This window comes from Cygnus atratus, chromosome 8, assembly GCF_013377495.2.
Source record: "Cygnus atratus isolate AKBS03 ecotype Queensland, Australia chromosome 8, CAtr_DNAZoo_HiC_assembly, whole genome shotgun sequence".
NCBI lineage: Eukaryota > Metazoa > Chordata > Aves > Anseriformes > Anatidae > Cygnus > Cygnus atratus.
Genome location: NC_066369.1, coordinates 2,353,192 through 2,373,165, shown reverse-complemented (window position 1 = coordinate 2,373,165; position 19,974 = coordinate 2,353,192). Strand labels below are relative to the sequence as shown.

Sequence of the window (19,974 nt, the reverse complement as noted above, 5' to 3'; positions counted from 1 at the left end):
CAAGGAGCTAGAAAATAGGCAAGGTGTAGTGCCAGATGATACAGCAAGAGCAATTGCCACAAATTGCAGGGTGAACATTTCAGGTTGGGAATCAGGAAAAAAAAAAATCACTAAGAAAGTGATGCAACACAGGCATGTGTTGTCCAGCAGGGCTGTATAATCACCATCTCTGGAATTTTCAGGGCTCAGGCAGGCAAAGCCATGGCCCACCTCATCTGTTGCTGGCACTAGTCCTGCTCAGAGCAGAGCTGGGACTAACTGACCTTGAGAAATTCTTTCAAACCAACATTTCCTTGATTCTGTTGCTTCACCATACAAAATTTCTACCCAGAGGCATTGCATTGTTTATACCAGCAATAGGGATTGAGTAGTGGATAAAGGAAGTAACAAATACTTGTTCACTTGGGGTGAGATGTTCAGCGTGAAAGGGAGATCTCAAGTTGAAAGCAATACCTCAGTTACATTTCCAAAGCACAGAGGATCTTTCTATACTTTTAAAAAAACATTTCATAATCAAAGATCTCAGCCTAAGTGCAAGAGCACAGTTTTTTATGCTATAAGCAAATACTTTAAAAGTTAATAACATCCTGGCTTATAAATATTTATCATTAATTAGTTATACCTTCTAACCTCCAGTATATAAAATATCTTAGCTTATCTCAGCATTTAAGCTTTAGTTTTGAGGGATTGATTACTTTTTCTAGCTTATATTGAAGGAGACATGTATTTCTCTTGTGAGCACTGAAATCCAGATCCTGGTTGTTTAAATATTCAGATCATATGTAAAATGAACTTTGCAGTTCTTTTCTTACCTTTATTTTCATTCCGTTTAAACTCCGCTTGTTACAGCCTCTGTTACTGATTGTGTTCATGTTCATTGCCTGCAATTAGGGCATAAGTTTCATATAAGCCCATGTTGCCTCATGCAGAAGAAGAAGAGTCTGTTAAAAAGAAAAAGCAAACAAACAAACTGGTTATTCTGGAAAGATGAAAACTAGCTGCATGGCACAATTAAATTTGCTCTGCTGTACCTTGGAAATAGGAAAGATGAGGCTGCTTCTTAATTGAAGTGCACAATATAGCATGATAATTCACTGCTGCTCTGCCAGCAAGGAGCTTGAAGTATTTTATATAAATGATGCCCCAAACACAATTTGATTATATCTGTGTTCATGTGGCATTTTACTATCACCCTACAATAATGTGCTGGTTAAATATAATTCATTGAGTCCTGCAGGCAGAATTAGTTCTCTCTCTTCTCTTTTGTATCACTTACTGCAATAAATTAATGCAAAGTACAGCAGGGTGGTGTTGTGCTGTGCAAGAACAGCAGTGGCAATGTTGTCCCCTCAAAGCCAGTATAATCCAAGCATGGTTACTGTTGGTGTTTGTGGTGGAGTTTTGGGATTTATGTCTCATTCTCTTGAGTTGGCTACTTTCATCCTTTTTGGATGGGATCTTAAGAAAATAAGGCCTAGCTGATCTCACTGCCTTTGCATCTTTCAGTCCCCTCTATTGCTTTGGGGAATGTTTCAAATAAGTGACCTGTTTCAATCAAATTTCTCAGAGAGAGATGAAACTGTTTCAAAGACAGTGAATTTCTGTAAGTTTCTTAAAACAAGACAGCTGGATAGAAAAGAAAAATTGTCTGCTGCCTAACTGATGGGTGTGAGCAGTAGCCGTAACAGTCCAGATGAGGGAAAAGCTCAGTCAGAGACACAGGAGATTCAATCACAAGGCACAAACTCCTCAGAAATGGGGATTCCGTAGTTGAGACACTGATGGCATTTCCTGCTTGCTCAGGAAGGTGATGGCATGTGCTTCCTCTCCCCAAACCGTTCATAAGTTTTACACGTTGCCTCAGAGAACAAAGGCACACCAAGCCCAAATGATCTTTTGGAGTACATTGACCTAAAGTTGCACCAGAGGAGATTTAAGTTGGATATTAGGAAAAAAAAAAATCTTCATTGAAAGATTGTGAAGCATTGGAACAGGCTACCCAGGGAAGCTGTTGACTCACCATCCCTGGAGGTATTCAAAACACGTGTAGATGTAGTGCGTAGAGTTTAGTGGTTTCGAGTTTAGATTTGGCAGTATTAGGTTAATGGTTGGACTTGATGATTTTAGAAATCTTTTCCAATCTAAAAGATTCTATGATTCTATGAAATTGCTGCAGATCCAGAGGAGCACCTGGTGCACCGCAGAAACATGGAATATTTGGCATTGCGTCACAGAGGGTATTTTGAATGTGTAAGGAGAAAGGCATCTGCTAATTATTTTGTTAAACTCATGCAAACCTATGCATAGTTTAAATGGATTTCTTCCATGTCTTTAATTCCATATGTCCTTTTAGTGCTCATGTGTTCTACGTTTTGTAGCACATAAAAGGAGACAATACATAATAATGAAGTACAACAGTTAATTGGTATTTTGTCTCAAGAATTCTGTTTTTCATATGCTCAAGAAGCAATGAATGAAGATGCAAAGTTTAATAAATTCATCATCAGAACACTATTCTGTAATTTTATATTGAAGTTTGACAACATTTAATCCACTGTTATTGCTTTGAAGGATTTTTAATTGAATTACTCAAAACACAAAACAGAAAATAAAAAAGGGATTATAAATAGGACAGTAATGTTAACAGCACTACTGCCTGGTTGAAACTTTTTAATGACATGGTATGTACAGCTGTTAAAAAGGTTTTAAATACTTTTTATGTATAGTGACTTTTTATTTTTATGTAGAAAGCATTCTCTGCAGAATCAGTTTTTCTTAGAAAATGTAGAAGTGATTCTGTTTTCTTGAAATTCATGAAGGTATGAAGGAAAGTTAGGGATAACCTTATGTTCATTCTCACTGTGATGGAAGCATTTCAGCTGGAGTTCATATTATGGATGACGAATGTCACAAAGAAGGTGAGTTCAGCCAAAATACAAGTGAACTACCACTGTTTAAAAGGAAGCAAAAAGACTTGGCCAGTTTTAATGGCACTTAAATACCCTATGACAGAGTATATAGTGAGTGCCTTCTAGAAGGAAGAGTGATTTTCTTAAAAACCAAATGGCAACCCGTACTTATTCCTGAAAATTTATTTTAATGCACTGAGAAGCTTTCACAAAAGGAAAATGTAGAAAACTCAGGCAAGCATATTTCTGTGGTCTACATGGTCAAATGTTTTGGTTTACTGATTCTGTGGACTGCTTTGCCTTTAGATATGTGGTTGCTACATAACATGCTGCATTTGTTCATACTTCTCATGCTCAGTAAACAGGATTTATTTCAAAGGAAAGCATCAGCAACAAGTATATGTGTTCAGGTAAAATAGAACAATTTCAGATTGTTCATCTTAGTGTACAATAAAAGTTAACTACACAGTGCACATTAATACCTTTTCCTTTCTGTGCTTTCAGTTTTATGTTACCATTTGATAAAGGTAGTTAACAAAGTCTCCTCACTGCCTACAGGAGAATTATCAGGATTAGGCTCATACTTCTAAAATTTTGCCTCACCTTCTAGTAAAGTTGGTCAATGCACTGGAAGGCTAACTACAGTAGATCAAATCTGAACAAAGGCCTGTATGATGATTATTTTAATAGCCAGTGGGAAATCCTCAAAGTATAGGTTTTAAACTCCTTAATTTGTTGGTTTCAAAGATTTATGGTTTTCTCAAGTATCTGGTATTTTCTGCCTCTTTATTATAGGAAAGGGACCAAGAGCTTACCTACTTGACCACAAGAAAAAGCAGCTCTCATATATTCAATCTCTATGCTTTAAAAATTTTTCATGTATGACGTAAACTTAATCAAAGTTTTATGCCTTCTAGGAGGTAACCTCTGCATGAACTAAGGAACTGAAATATTGTTTAATCACACTCTGTACTGCTTTTTTACAGTGATATAAGAAACAGTACCTTGGTTGGATAGAAACAACCAAGATAAAGTATTTTGTTCTGTCACAGGTAAAAAGGCATTTATATTAGTCAACACTTAAATATACCACTACTGTTGATAAATAAATCTTCCTAGTTAGTATCTCCAAGACATTTATAAAAGGTAAATATGCTGTTTCACATTTTTCACTTGGAAGGTTTAGGCCCAATTGGTATCGGAACAAAATGATTTGCTGATTTGAATTGGCAGTCTGTGCTTCACCCTTTCAGGCCAACTATTATTAACCTTTATTCTAACAACCAAAGAAAATAATGGTTGTGTCTGAGTCCTTTAATGTTGCATAAAAATCAATAGCTGTAAATAGTGATTCTTACAGTTTTAACTGGCCTATCTCAATTAAACATAGAGAATTTTTCCTATGACATACCGATAACTTTTTTTTTAAATGCCTAGTAATGCATTTTAAAAGTAGAAATTTCTAACAATGGTGTTTCTTCTGGTTGTTTAGATTAACATTTTAAATTAAAAAAAAAAAATCATAATGATGAAAAACATTATGGTTCAGTGACCTACTTAGAGAACTCAATTTCAAAATAAATTTGGTTATCTTTCTCTTACTGGTGAGGAGAAATTAAAAAGCTTTTATGTGATCTGAAAAAGGGAGTAATTGCAAAGCTGACTATATAAAGACAGCCACAAACATTCAAGTCTTAGTTGTACTTGATCTTGACATCCCTCTTATCATTGCTCTAACCTCCCAACACAAATCTGTGTTTTGTACTTTTGTGTACTGGTCAATCAAAAATTTCCAGCTCATTTTTGACCTTGTCTTCACGTTGGTTATCTTTTCAGTCCTTAAGTGCTACATTATGAAAGGAGGAGTGTGGGAGTGCCGTGCTGTTAATAAGTAATCCAAAGTGGATCTCCCACACAGCACTTTGATAAATGTATTCCTGAGTTTGGATACTGACCTATGTTAATACGGGATGCTATTAGATGAGATATGTTAAAAACTTATCAGTACAGTCTTCTATGGGAGGGGTTGGAGTATTTTTTTTTTCTTTAACATGCTGTTAAGCATTGTTCATTTGTACAGCTCCAGTAGTGTACTAAAATAAGGAAATGCTATATCAACTTAGCGTTCTCATTTTCTTCATTTGGAATAGAGTGAGGTGATCAAAGGCTATTTGTACTACACTTTTAACATTTTCAAATATTCTAACTGAAGAGCTGAGGAAGCAAGAAATAGTGATTGTGATACCAAATGAGTGTCAGATAAAGCAAGATTGAGATCTACTAAAATTTAAGCTTGTTTTGAAATTCTGATTATATCAAAATCTTTTATGAACCTTTTGCGATTTATTTGGTTAATCCTGTTAAATTTAAAGTTGTCCTTTTTTTTTCACGTGCACCAAATTTCTCTTAAAATTTTCAAAATAGCCTATGCAATGTACGAACCACAGTAGTGTCATAGTTTCATGTTGGCTGATGTTATCTCTGCTAATATAGTCTGAGTCTCAGAGCTTTGACTTCTTAGCTCAGCCATAACCAAAGCCTGCACCTAATCTTGAATGACTTGATTTTGTTCAGTGGCACATTGGTACAATTAAAAAAAAAAAAAAAAAAGAGAGGGAATCTCCATTAGAGTCCTCCAAGTGGAACTTATAATGATTGATCTGAAGAGCAGTTGCTCAAATCATGACACCATGCTTGCAGCTCTACTTAAAGTAATAAAGTCCTAGTATAAAAGAAGTCACGACTTTTTTAGTTCTTAAAATATACAACAGAAATTAATATATGTATATATATAGGATCAAGTTGCCAGGCTGTTGCTTGGATTTTTACTTTGTCTAAAACAACTATAAATTAAATCTTTACTCCCTAAAAAAATATGTAATATAACATATGGAATATGTAGTAAATAATAAAAATAAAATAAAAACTGTAGAAATACAAGTAAATATAAAAATGGAGTGTTTACACGGACTTCAAATGGTGATGTTTTTGCCTAAATAAAAAGTCCATAACAAAAAGAGATAATGCAGTCTGTAAAAACTAAAGGGAATTTTCCAAGTCTTAGTTCTACATCTGAATCTGTAGTATTTTGTAAGCAAAAGCATATTTATTTCGTTAGTATTACATGCTTATTTATTGAAGTCATATGATATGTCTGCAGTTTAAAGATTTTTTTTAAAAGAGAATACTTACTACGTGGAAAAAAATTAAAATGCATACATTTACCTCATAGACTTATTTAAAAAAAAAAATTTTTTTTTAAAGGAAAAGAGCATTTTAGAGTATGTAAGAGGATACAAAATAGGTATGATCTTGAATTAAAGCAGCAAGCAGTAGTCACAGTACAGATCGTTGCTATGGTAGTTCAGCAAAATGGTGACTGTAGACCATGCTTAATTCTTCTCATATTAATCACTGATCTTTTAGAAATTCTCCCCCCACCAAAAAAAAAAAAAAAAAAAAAAAACAACAACAAACAGCAACAACAGATAGCCCCTCTTCATTTTGAAAAGACCTCTTGTTTCAAAGTGTAAGTTAATTAAAAACATTGAAGGCCTGAACTGGAACAAAACATTTTGAATGGAACAAAATAGGTATTTATATATTTTTGAATTTATATCCTGAATATGATTTTCCAGTACCATCTTATTGAAGGTATCTAATGAGATTTTGAAGTGTTTTTTTTGCTAAACTGATGGAACAGTTCACACAAGTAAATAAAACTGTAAAATAATATATATGTAGAAATTAAAAATATACAACGGAAGTGACTTACTGACTCATAAGTTCAAAATGAGTTGCACAAAAAGTTGCTATTGTCATGAAATCTGACAAAACACTCTGCTCCCAGCTGTTTTCTGTTTTTACTCATTGTGAGCAAATAGCAAAATATTAACTTGTTCCAAAACCTACTGAAATTAGTTAAAATACTTCTACTACCTTTGGTGCACTTTAGATCTCACACGAAAAGAAAATACAGGACTGACCAAAAAGAAGTCTTGAATTCAAATGACATTATCTAAAAGTTCGCTTTATGGCATTGGCTCCACATTATCATATCCAGTATTATAGATTCTAGCCAGAAGGACATCAGCTCTTGTCCAGAAGCTACCTTTGTGTGGAGTTGATTATGCTGACCCAAAGCCTTTGAAGTCATTTAGACATTTTTGGAAATTTTTCCTAATATATATAGATAGGTTCACATACAACTGTGAAAACTGTTATTCCTGCCTCAGGTTAAACTGCCTCATTTCTTTCTTTTTGACAGCTGTGGTCAATAGATGTTGACCAAAAGCTGTCAAATTTCTTGAGAAATGAAACATTTTTTTTCCTCAGATGAGAAGTAGAGAGTTATTTGTCTTCTGTCCTGGGAAATCCTTCCCATTAAATTGACAGGCTTTAAACAAATTGTTAGCTTTAATTGTTTGAAATAGGACAAATGCACAAACTAAAGTGCCCCTTTCTAGGATGAAAGAAGACAGTAAAATTAACCAGGATATTCAGAAATGGTGTCTCTTTTGCTGTAGTGATTGACTGCAATTCTGTATTTAGGTACCATAGATATTTTGGGTAGATTTAGAGATAGGAAATTTTATGAAGGCAGTATTGGACATCTCATAGGAGGAGGGAGAAAAGAAATCTTTGCTCAACATCACGTGGGAAAGATTGATAAGAATATGGAAAAAAAATATGCTAAAGATACTAACTTACAATGCTTTAAGCTGAAATTCTAACACTTCTACTTTTCCAGCACTTTTGAAGGAATGTGAAAAGAGTAGCTCTTCACACAGATAAGTTTTGTTTTATTTTGTTTTATTTTATTTTAATTTTACATTCTGGTTTCCTAATTGATTTCTGGCTCTGTGTTTGATCTGGAAAGAAATATGATAGACACCTATAAAAAGTATTTCAAGTAACAGCATATCAGATTAATGAATCCTAGGACATCTGTGGGATCTCTGTAAAAGATGCATATCCAGGCCTACATCTTCAGACATTGGAGTGGATTGAATGGGTGAGAAATCTATAGAAATGATTGTTATGCCCTCTCTAAAGCTGTTAAAAATCTATCTTGCCCGTGCCTGCCCACACTGCAGGTTGTGGCAGGAAGAGCGACTGTAATGTTCACAAGGAAAATGTAGCATGGCCTGGAAGAAAGTCTACCTGTTAGCTGCAGATGGTGAAGGATTCTTTTCTCCTTTCTTCTTTTTCAGAGGGTACATGTGAGGCCTGGTAGGCTCTCAGATAGCAATGTGGCTGAGGATAGGTTTAACCCATTCCTTGCAGGCTATTGTTGAATGAAATAATTGTGGTGGTTTTACTCAGGTGGGCGGCCGAGCTCCACCACAACTGCTCTCTCACTCCCCCTCCTCAAAGAGGAATGGGGAGAAAATATGATGAAAATGGCTCAAGGGTTGAGATAAGAATGAGGAGATCGCACAGTAATTATCGTGACGGGCAAAACAGACTCAGCATAGGGAGATAGTAAGATTTATTGCTTATTACTAACAAGCTACAGAAGTGAGAAACAAAGGAAAGAAACCGAAAGCACCTTCCTCCCCATCCACCCTCTTCCACCTCCTCCCCCCAAGCGGCGCGAGGAACGGGGGAACAGGGGTTTTGGTCAGCCTATAGCACTTCTTCGCCGCCGCTCCTTCTCAGTCAGTCTCGTCCACTGTGCTGTGGGGTCCCTCCCACAGGATACAGTCCTTGGTGAACTGATCCGGCCTGGGCTTCCCACAGGCAGCAGCTCTTCAACAACTGCTCCAGATAAGGGTCCATACCACGAGGTCCATCCCTCAGGAACAAGCTGCTCCAACGTGGGTCCCCCATGGGCAGCAGCTCCTGCCAGGTCACCTGCTCCTGTGAGGTCTCCTCTCCACGGGCTACAGATCCGGCCTGGAATCTGCTCTGGCAGGGGTCTTCCACAGGCCGCAGCCTCCATCACTGCAGGTCCTCCTGCTCCACCGTGGTCTCCTCCACGGGCTGCAGCATGGAACCCTGCTCCACCGTGGTACTCCGTGGGCTGCAGGGGGACAGCCTGTTTCACCATGGTCCTCACCACAGGCCGCAGGGGACTTCTGCTCCAGCGCCTGGAGCACCTCTCCCCCTCCTTCTTCACTGACCTTGGCGCCTGCAAGGCTGTTCCTCACTCCTCTCACTCTCCCAGCTGCTGTGTGGCGCAGCGTTTTTTTTTCCCTGTCTGAAATACGCTATCACAGAGGCGGAAAACAACATTGCTAATTGGCTCAGCTCTGGTCAGCAGTGGGGCCCTTACCTAACATGGGGCAGCTTCTAGATCCTTCTCACAGAAGCCACCCTTATGGCCCCCTGCTACCAAAACCTTGCCACGTAAACCCACTACAATAGTAAAGTGCGAATAATACTTGAATTAAATTTAAAGTGAGAATAATACTTGAATTAAATTTAAAAGCCCAATCTTGCAAATTCTCACTCATAAAGTTTTTCTTTGGCTACATCATTTCTAAACGTAAAAACCCTCCTTCCATTTCCTTTAGCTATCTATACTATTTTGGAAAATGTATCCACGGTGGAGAATTGGGCAGTTAAGTGTAGAACATTTTATCATATAAAAAACTCCTCCAATGATAATAGATGTAAAGGGCTACAAGATTTTTTTAGTTAGTATTATTTTTTTCTGGAGGGCCAGTACAGAAAGAGAATCTGTCACCAGAAGAATGCACTGTTGAGAGATACTTGGTGCCTTGCTTGCCTACTAACCACGTATCAGAAACCCATGTCAGCTTAATGTATGGTAAATTAATTCAAAGACAAGATGAAGCCTCTATAATTTAGGATTGGTATTTAAAATTGCAAATGCGTTCACATTATGAATGATTTATCCATGAAGCTCATTGGCAAGAGATATATATGAGAAAAGAGTTTTGTGACCATCATAGGGTTGAGGTTTATGAAGATCAGACTTATGGTTTAATTAAATAGAATAAAGTATTTTAATTTCTGTAACTTTGTTGTTTAGGTTATTGGAGTCAGTGATGGATGAGATTTAAGGACTTTACATGCAAGGTCCTAATGGATCTTACAACATTCTCTCTGCCATCTAGAAGTTCACACCATCACAGTCAGGATAATGGACTTGCACGAATCATCAGCATGACCTGTAATGTTAACACTAGTAGTTCTGTGTAAGAAAACCTTCATGCATATGTAAAATCAGGATTCTGACTGAGAATAGTTGTGTTTTTATTAAAATCCATAACTGTAAAAGTCCTTACCCTGTTCTTAGTGAGGCAGAACTGCCACCATTATAGTAATTAAGGATGGACTGAAGATTGCATGGTGTGGTCCATTTTCTGTAGCACTAACAGGCAAGATCAGCTAATGTGCTATATTAAGTAGGAACCTTCCTTCTGAAGTTGTCAGGAGAAATTCTGTAACAGGTTTATTTTTATGACATCTTTCTGACTGGCATTAGTATTCTTTAGATATGCATACGTACATGAATACCCTCTCACATACGTGCTTCCCAAGGACTGTTTGCACAGTTAAGAAAAGCATGTTTATCACCCTAAAGTAGTTGTATTTTCATCTTTTGCATTATTCAAATACTCTGAAAAACTGATTAAATTCTAGAATTGCAAATATTTCTTTTGTTAATGTGGCAAGTATATCATGGTTTAAAGCATTCTGAGGACCCAAATGCAGTTCTCCACCAGGCATATCTTTTCAGATCTTTATGCAAGTGACTTAGTAAAGGCTAGGCACCAAAAAAAAGGTAAGTTTGAGGAGGTGCACCTCAGTATTTCTGGCTCACCTTTATCTGTTTGTTAAACAGGTATAATAGTACTTCCCTACTTCAGAGAGGTGTTTTAGATACAGTATAAAGAGTGTGCGATAACAGGATAATGTAAAAATGAGGACCCTGCAAGGGCACTTAAAGACAGGTAATAGTAAAAATTGCCACAGTTTCCAACATCTACAGCCAGATATTTCTGTGGTAATCTCCTCATCATTTTGTTTGTTACCATGAAACACAAGGAGAGGTTACCTACTGTCTTCATAGCATTTTCACACTCCTCCTTAAACATGCAGGATGTATCTGCCCTAGGGATGATAGGATGTGGGATTCAACTCATTACCAATGCCAAATGCAATCAGAAGACAACTTGCTGCTTTAATTTCTGAGGACTTATTCTTATAGGTATGGTTGTAGTTAAGGTTATCATGTGATCAGTTAGAAAAAAAAAGGTGAATAGTTGTTTTTCCTCTCGTCTATCTACCCATTGGCAATGAGTAGTTAGGATTAAAAGCTCCATCTAGCCCAAGGCTATAATGAATATTCAGGAAAAATGATTCTGTACGGCTGCTTGGGGAAGTCAAAAGACAAGCCCTGTTACATTAAAATCTCCTGTGGCTTTGGAATAAACAAGCAATATTTGATTAAGAACAGGAAGACAGAAGACACACTGATGTACATCTCATACCAAAAGAGACTTTATATGGTATTAAATTACCAACAGATTCCTGTGGATGCAAGGCATGAATCAATAATTTCACTAAGCTTTCATTTAGATGGTGTTTAAAAAAATAAAATAAAAAGGAAAGAAAGAAAAAGAAAAGAAAAAGAAAAAAGTACAGCAGGCAAGTGAAGGGCGTTGTCAATGGATGTTGAAGTCCATTGAAGCATTTGTTCATTCTTCTGCATTGACACACTCAGCAAAATTATGCTACAGACTCTGTAACAATTGCACTGTATCATCATTAATAACAGAAGCTACAAACCTATTATATGTAATAGAAGAAGATAATTTATAGCAACATGGTAGACTTTGAACTAAAAGCATTAAAATTCTGTACCAAATTAAGCACAGTACTAATTTTAGGTGGTTCATATTATTGATTTTGCAAATGTAAATGCCCATTTAGAAGTGAACTTTCTTTCTAATCACTTCAGCCTTTCTCAAAAGCTGTCTTCTTGTGCGAACTCTACAAATTATTCTCTGTCCAAAGGTAAACTTCTAAGGACTAGTTAAATTGTCTTAGATATGATGGAAATTGGGTTAATATGAATTAGAGATCTCCCAATGAGTTATTATTTGATGTGGATTAAAATAAGTGTATTTTAAAGTGCTAATGTGAGTTGGAGTAAGAATTTTTTTGGCAGCACTGTAAGCACTACGAAGTCGGTATAATGAGTTATGTAGTGCCAACATCGTGAACATTATTATGAAGATTTCTAAGGAGAAGAATTAACATAAAGAATATACAATCCATATCTACTAGAGAGTCTCATTTCTGCATTGGGCCTCAAGGAAATTCAAAACAGAAATTAAAGTCAATGACACAACTACTTTCATACTGCCAGTGCAACATTCATACATATTTCATGGAAGCACATGGGCAGGGAGATCACCATTTTTATTGGAATGGCACAGCTAAGTCTCAGGATTTTACTATTCATGTAAAGCACTCTGTCTTTCTAGGGATACAGCCTGTGTTCCTTATGTTTGCATTTAATCGTTGATATAAAATGACAAAAACGGCAAGGGAACATTTCTTGTATGTTCACTAAACTGCAAAGAACCTTGGTGGCCAATGGATTGTTTTAAACTTCATTTAGGATCATCCCATTTTCATAACAATGCAGCTTCCCAAATTTTTACAATAGCCAAACAGGAGAAAATTATTCTTATATGACAGACTTAATTGTCTGAGAGAGTGATAAAGATTTAGTAAATATAAATAATTGCTGCACTACCAATTAGCCTACCCACAGGTTATCCTTGTACTAAATCTTGTAACAGTTCATTTTTTGAAACAGATCACGCACCATGTTCTACATACATCAGTATTGCAAATTTTAAGATATTTGTTGAATAGCATTACTAGTAGACAATCCAAAAAAAGAAAAAGAAAAAACCCACCAACCCACACCCTAAGAGTTATATTGAACAAAAGCCATGATATGTGCCAGAATCAGAATGTTAGTACCACTGAGCTGTTTTCAGTGGAAAGGATTGCTGATTACTGTCTAGGTGATATGTATTCCATAAGGGAAGTAAATGCCTAGAAATCATGAAAAGCCAGCATTTGAAGATTTCTATTCTGAGCTCTAAGTGGGGAGGTTTTGATCTTTCATTTACATTTTGGACATTCCAATTTATTCTGTGAAGTCAGAGGAAAGTCCAGAAATGCAGAATTGCATTCTGATAGCCCTGCAACCTGACTCATCCTTCTTATTCTATCAAGGCATGGTCAGCCAATACTTCAGGATTGTGTTAGTTTATATGATAGCAGTTATTTTCAGCATATCTTACACAGAGTGAGTCATTAAAAACAAAAAGTAATTTTTAAAATAAATGGGTAAAGACACTCTCTGTCATCCAAAATGATATTTTTCCCACTCTGGGAAGGGAACATTTTGTGATATCTTTGTCTTTTGAAAAAAGCAAATTTTCCTTTTTTCATGAACTAACCTTTCTGTAATGGATTTGTGGTTACTTGATGTGTCTTAAATAACCTAGCTAATGAGATGAGGTTTGGTCCTGATGTGTAATTTCACAAAATCACAGTACAACCACTTATAACAGAGTTTTCTATTGCCTTGATATACCTTTTGTTCATATTACTTTTAATTATGTTCTATATTTATCTGACCTATTTGAACAGGATCCAGAGCTGGTACGGAACATCTGTCGCTGGGTTAGACAAGCTGTTCAGATTCCTTTCTTTGCCAAGCTGACCCCAAATGTCACTGATATTGTTAATATTGCGATGGCTGCGCAGGAAGGTAACTGACTCCAGTGCACAAGCTGTACAGATTTACTAATTTGCTGGATGTTGGGGACATAGGACAGTTGCAGAAATAATAACAAATAACAACAGAAACAAATACGAATGCAGTTTATTTGATGTGGTTAAAATAAGTGCAATGATCAAAGATTTCCTAATTTTGTCCATGCTTTATTCTAGAATATAACAGTGTATAAAGAGAACCATATTAGATTAACGTTAACATTAAATCATATGTTTTTGTGTCTTTGCTCACTCTAATTTCTATCATATTTAGATATTTACCATACCACTGTATCTTCCCCTGTTCCTTTGTTTGATAGTAAAAATAACGTGTGTCCTGAGAAATCAGAAATACACCATTTGAGGGTGTGTGTGTGTGTATATATATATATGTATATATATATATAACTTTTCCTTGGAGCTTAAAAAACAGGGTGGTTGGAAATGAATTTGAAAGTATGTGTATTAATCCATCACTTAAAAATGTGGTCTTTTTTTTTTTTCTGTTGCACTATTTCATCCTCACAGTAAGAAGCAAGAATTATGGGCTGGCTGAGTCAATGCAGAGTTGGTGTCGTCAGCTTGGAGGAGGTTACCCCTGTGCTGGGGCACCTCTCAGTGTTGAACAGCCACTATAGTAGATTCTGTCCCACACAGCTGAATGGCAGAGATCTATCTGCCTGTCTGCTGGTCTGTGTTTCCCAGGTGCTGTTTACAGCTCTTTCAACTGATGCAACCTGTCTTGAAGCTAGCATAAAATTTATCAGCCCAGGACTGGTTTTAAGGACCCTTCTGCACATCCTCTTACAGTTTGTTGCTTTCTGTCTTCAGCTGTTTATTTGAATTTCTAGTTATTTCACAGTTTCACAGTTTTTCTGTTGTATTTTTTCCTCTCTTGTTCTTATATGCATTATTTAACAAAAAGTGACTGACCTTTTCTTTCACAGGTGGCGCAGATGGTGTTACAGCCACCAATACAGTGTCAGGACTGATGGGACTGAAAGCAGACGGCACACCTTGGCCAGCAGTTGGTGTAGGACTGAGGACCACATATGGTGGTGTGTCAGGTAGGTGTTGCCCTTTTTGATGCATACGACTTCCTTGGAGGATTTCAAAACATCAGGAGGTCCTTGTAGTGGGCTAGAATATCATGTCTGCAGTCGCACTGAGTCCTTAAAGCTCACTGCTGGTCAATGTTTCTAATAGTCATGACAGATGGAACAGATTAAGTGTGAAGGCTCTCGTGTTGCCCTTTCCTTAATGGTAAAACGCTGCATCAGAATACTGTGATAGCGTCACTAGAGAGGGAAGGAAATCTCTTCTCTCATGACCCCTGCTTTTCCTCAAATTTTTCATTCTGTCACAATTGTCAGGCCCCACGTTAGACAGAGGCTAATGAAAGGGCATCGTAGGGGGAAATATCAACAATCCAAATGCAGTGTATGTTTCATAGCCCGAACTCCAGCTATCCTGCTGCCTTCTCACTGAATGCCCCTCTTCAAAGTAGGTTATTTCATCCTCTTCCCACTATGGTAAAACTAATAGATTGCGTTAGGTAAATATATACTTATTTTTGTAGTCTATTCCTTGTGATATATAAGAATATCATGTTTATACCATATTTCCAAGTTCTGCTTCACAGTTTAATTTAAAAACCAGCAGCAAAACTTTTACACTCCAGTTCAGTGCCTGTGCACACTAATGAATTAATCTATTGACCCTGTGCACTCTGTTGCTGTGACAACATGAACTTGGCCCTGCAAAGACAATACTGTGAGCTTCTTGACTTTACTGGTATGGAGATTAGTCTCCTTGGTGATAGAGGTAGCAGTAAATATACATAACAGAAGTAATAGCATCCTCCTGATTGAGTCAAACACTATTTTATCAGACCCACCTCCCACCTCACCCCAAAATTGTAATCAGAGAAGACCAGACAGGCAAAAAAAAAATGCTTCATTTTATGTGACTAGTGTTATCCTTAGAGAACCATAAGAAATGTAGCAAAAGATACCATTTAAACAAACTTTAATTCAAACAAGTATATTCAGTGGAAAATTGCCTTATTGCCTTAGATAACTGCATGGAATTTGGAATTTTTTAGAGAACACTAAAAGGCAAAGAAGAGAGAATCAGAAAAATTGTTATGCCTATTGCATAATGATTATTTCACAGTGACAGTCCAATAAGATGTTATAATTTTAATATTATGCAAAATGGGAGGAAGAGGGGAACAAGAAGAGAACAGTTACAGCCCATTTCAATTTCTCTAGCCTGCCATGTTGACAGGAAAAGAATAAAGGAGGTCACAGTGGGTGCTGTGCATTAAAAATTAATAAAAGAACTATTGCAGTAGTATTTTATATAAGTAACACCATTCACATTTTCTCATTTAAGTTGCAATTTCTGAATAATCCTTCCTACCATAAGTCTGTCTAATAAAATCTATAAAATGACTGCATTATGAAAAGTGTGTCTCATGTCACAAATTTAAAACATGCATGTAGTGTAAATTACAGTAGCACCTGGATGCTCAGCAGTATGGAAAGATCTACCACCATTTTCATGGTTTATAATTCTGTTATAAATGAAACCCAAGGAAAAGTTCTCAATTTCTTATATTAATATATATGTGTGTATGCATGTGTAAGTATAGAAATGTATTTTTCTTCCTGAAGTTTTACATGTATCAAAGGAAATAGAAGATGTCATTTTGGGATGCACCATTACCTGTGACGCAAATCTGGTTATTTAAAAAATATGAAAACCACTGAAAGTGCTGTCAATTTATTATGTTTTGAAAGAGTATATTGTTGCAGACAAATAAATAAAGGTTTCTTGCTGGTAATTGACATCAGTAGGTCCCAATCCCACAACACACTGCGGAAAAGAAAGCCACAGAGCCAATAAAGTCAATACATGCTGCACACACATTGCAATACTTTCTGCTTGGTGACCAGGGTGTAACAGTATACAAATTTACCAAAGCAGGAAAGCAATTTTAAATCAAGAGAGCTAGCATGCTTATGAGAAGGCAGAAAAAAGGGGGAGCGTTGGCCTTGTCAGATCAAGGGGTAGGTGTATGTAGGCCTGAACTCTGTCCCTGGCAGTGCTGGGCCCAGCCAGTGGCCTGCAGCCAGATGCTTGACCTTTCCCTGTGCTGTTTTCCCTGCCTGCTGAATGGCAGGAACACCACTTACATGCCTACAGGCTTCCCGGGGAGTGCCTCGTGCTCCTCGCACGGAAATCACTTTTCTGTTTTCATCTGCTTAAACTTTTTGTTCTGTTTTGTTCTATTGTATTATCTGATATAGTCAATGAGTTTTTGTTGTTTTTTCAAATAATTTCTCTCAAGAGAGAATTCATTTTTACACAAAAGTCAGTGCTACTATAGAAACAATCTGTTTGGGCCGTTTTCTGTGTCTTACCAAAGTGCAGCTGGTTTATAATGTTCTCCAGTGCAAAGATCTAGAATAGATACAGGGGACAATCAAGCTGTATCTTCCTTTCTGTATTTCTTCCAATTGCACAGATTTTCACTCTTCTGGACTAGAACTGTCTCTTATTTGGCAATAAGCTACAGTACAGGAGGGGGAAGTGAGGCGGGTGCCTGTTCTCACAGGACCATGACACCGCTGGCACTGTGTGGTCTGGGCACAGGGCACAGCGGCCTCCATGTCAGGTAGGCTTTCGGGGTCTGGAAACCCACCTAGGCTTGCAGCTGCTGGTGGCCCTGAGGATCACCCAGCTGCTGAGGAATGGCTTTTAAGGGAGTATTTTTGGTGCTGGATTGAACTGGATGAAAAAAAAAAAAAAAAAAAAAAAAAAAAAAACAATGGTGGCAGCAACAGTTTATCTTGCATTTTGAAGTTCTCTTTACCATAACTTGTAGGAAACTCTCCAACCTCCAGTTGTGTTGCCAATGAGTACAGAGGTTGCTCTTCCTGAAAGGGTGTTTTTACTTTGAAGAATGAAAGCAGAAGCTGCTGTGTGCAGGGCCCACCGTCAGCAGCCAGGACACATTCCCCTTCATGTCCTAGAGAGGTGTGCCCTGTGCTGCATGCCCCACCTTCCAGCCATGGCCCCGAGGGCTGAGGGGGCCCTGTGCTGCAGTGTAGGGGCACAGCGTGTGGCAGAAAGATGGAGGTGACCCTCCTCAGCTCCAAATGTGAAAGTCAACGTTTTGCTCCCTGACATAAGGCAGCAGGCCGGCTCCGGCCTGCAAGCTAAAGGGCTCTGCTGAAAGCCTGGGGTGGGCTGCCAGCAGCAGGGCCTTGTTTGAGGAAAAAGCTCTGGTGGCCCGGTGTGTGCCTGGGCTGGGCAGCGCTGTTAGGCATGCTGTGTGAGACAGATGTTTGTGGAAGCTGGGCCCTTAGAGGACAGCCATTCTTCACCACATTTTTAATTCACTACATTTTAAATTCACTACGGTCACACATCTCTTCATATAGTGTAGGTTATCTTCGGCAGGTGAGTGTAAGCTCACTCCAGTGAGTTTGATGAAGGTTGCTGTCGAAGAGCAAACAATCAAAGTCTGTTAATCCCCTTGCCTAGCAGCAGCCTGACATTTTGAACTTGCAGTCTTCCCAACCTTCCACTGTTTAAAAATGGGCTCATGCACGGCTATGAACTAAAGTTTTTCCATGTGCGCCTTCCACTTGGCTTCTCCCCTCCTCATCTGCTGCGGGTGAAGCAGCTATATGCAGAAAAATTGTTATTTGTCTTTCTAGCTGAGCATGCCACTGGAAAGGGATTTGCTTTTTAATTCCTTTTAAATTAGTAAGTGGGAGGTAGTTTACTATGGTTTTTCCAACATTAATAAAAACAAAAAAAAGTTATTAACTTAATTGCCAGCTTCTGAGATGTCTTTGAGAAAAGACTTATGTTTGTTTTTTTTTTGTTTTTGTTTTTAAACATCTAAAATATTTTTAAAGTCTTTCAAAGAAGGAGAGACTTAATGAGATTACTTAAAAACCCCATTTAGCTTTGAGTTGTCACAGTCAATGTTTGCTTCCCATCCAGTGCTCAGAAGTGACCTTCCTGTTCTGATATAATTCGATCAGCTGAAAATTGCTAAGCTGTGAGAAGCACGGCTGTTTCCTCCATCCTATCCTACTGTTTGTTGGCTGGTTTTGACAGGGAAAATTCCAGTATCCCAGGTGAGCGTTTGGCCACTGGACTGTAGAATTAGTCACTCTCCCTCCTCCACTTCCCTGCAAATATTGAATTATTAATACAAAGTGAAACAGCTCTCACAGGATACACATGAGCAGGAGTAGAACCTGCTGACCTGCAAACATGCCTGATTTGGGAGATCCACATTTAAATCCCTGGTGTGAGCCAGGGAGTCCCACCTGGGTCCCCTGGACTCCAGGTTAATCCTCTGACTATTGAACAGGATAAAATATTCTGTTTTTCTTTACCTTCTACGTCTCTCCTGGTGTCAGAAAATCTTTGCAGGGAAAAAAAATCACAGTAATTTTGACAAATCGGTGTTTTTTAAAGAAAATTCTTTTCTAATTGGCACCATAGAGCCTTGGCTGAGCCCAAGGGCTACAGTAGCCCTACTCATTTCTGTGGCCACATCACGTGAGAGGACATCATGGTTAGAGGAGCCCAATGTTCATCCATTTTTTATAGGTTTCCAGGAACTGCCTCTTATTCAAAAGGTGGAAATGTCTCGTTGAAGCCCCCTTATTTAAGGAAATAAGCCCTTCTGATGAAAGAAATACACTGCAATTAAGCTTTGGCTCTCCAAACTATGTAACTATTGTATATGTTTGCAGAATTAGAGACATAGTTTAATTTCTATTAAGGAGCTTTTAGAATTGACCCAGCAGCACTTCAGGTTTGAGAATATAGAATATGTCGGATTCTACCCCAAGTTCTTCTTGTACGCATGCAATACAGAGTATTTGTTTCTTAAAAAGGAGGTAATGCTGTTATTTATCCTCACAATGAATAATGTTCTCTGTCTCTGAAAAAGATGTTTTCATCCATATAAATATAAATGATTTTGCAAATGTGTATTTTGTAGGTACTAGAATAAGATGCCAGGCTTCCCAGAGTTGTTAATATACTGTCAGCAGCTACATGTTTCCCCGAGTTGTTTCCTTTAAACGTATTTTAAAATTTAAAAAAAAAAAAAGTTTGTTTCATAAGTGTTGATACTGTTCTTCCATATTCCAGATGTGTTTTATAAAACACATCACACTGCAGCACTATAGGATATCTATTACAAGCAGAATAGAGCAGAGCTTCTGTTTGAATTTCCATGGCTTTTTGTTCT

General features: G+C 37.5%; 1 protein-coding gene across 5 annotated transcripts in view; it reads left to right on the top strand.

Moving 5' to 3' along the window:
* Positions 1 to 19,974, top strand: part of DPYD (dihydropyrimidine dehydrogenase) — a 340,158-nt gene that overhangs the window by 236,957 nt on the left and 83,227 nt on the right. For all 5 annotated transcript variants that reach the window (XR_007708585.1, XM_035538265.2, XM_050712120.1 and 2 more), the window contains 2 exons: positions 13,560 to 13,680; positions 14,633 to 14,752. Coding sequence is in view for 4 of the 5 variants with exons in the window: in XM_035538265.2 (XP_035394158.1) it covers positions 13,560 to 13,680; positions 14,633 to 14,752 (241 nt within the window). In the remaining variant the exon portion in view is untranslated. The remainder of the gene's footprint in view (positions 1 to 13,559; positions 13,681 to 14,632; positions 14,753 to 19,974) is intronic.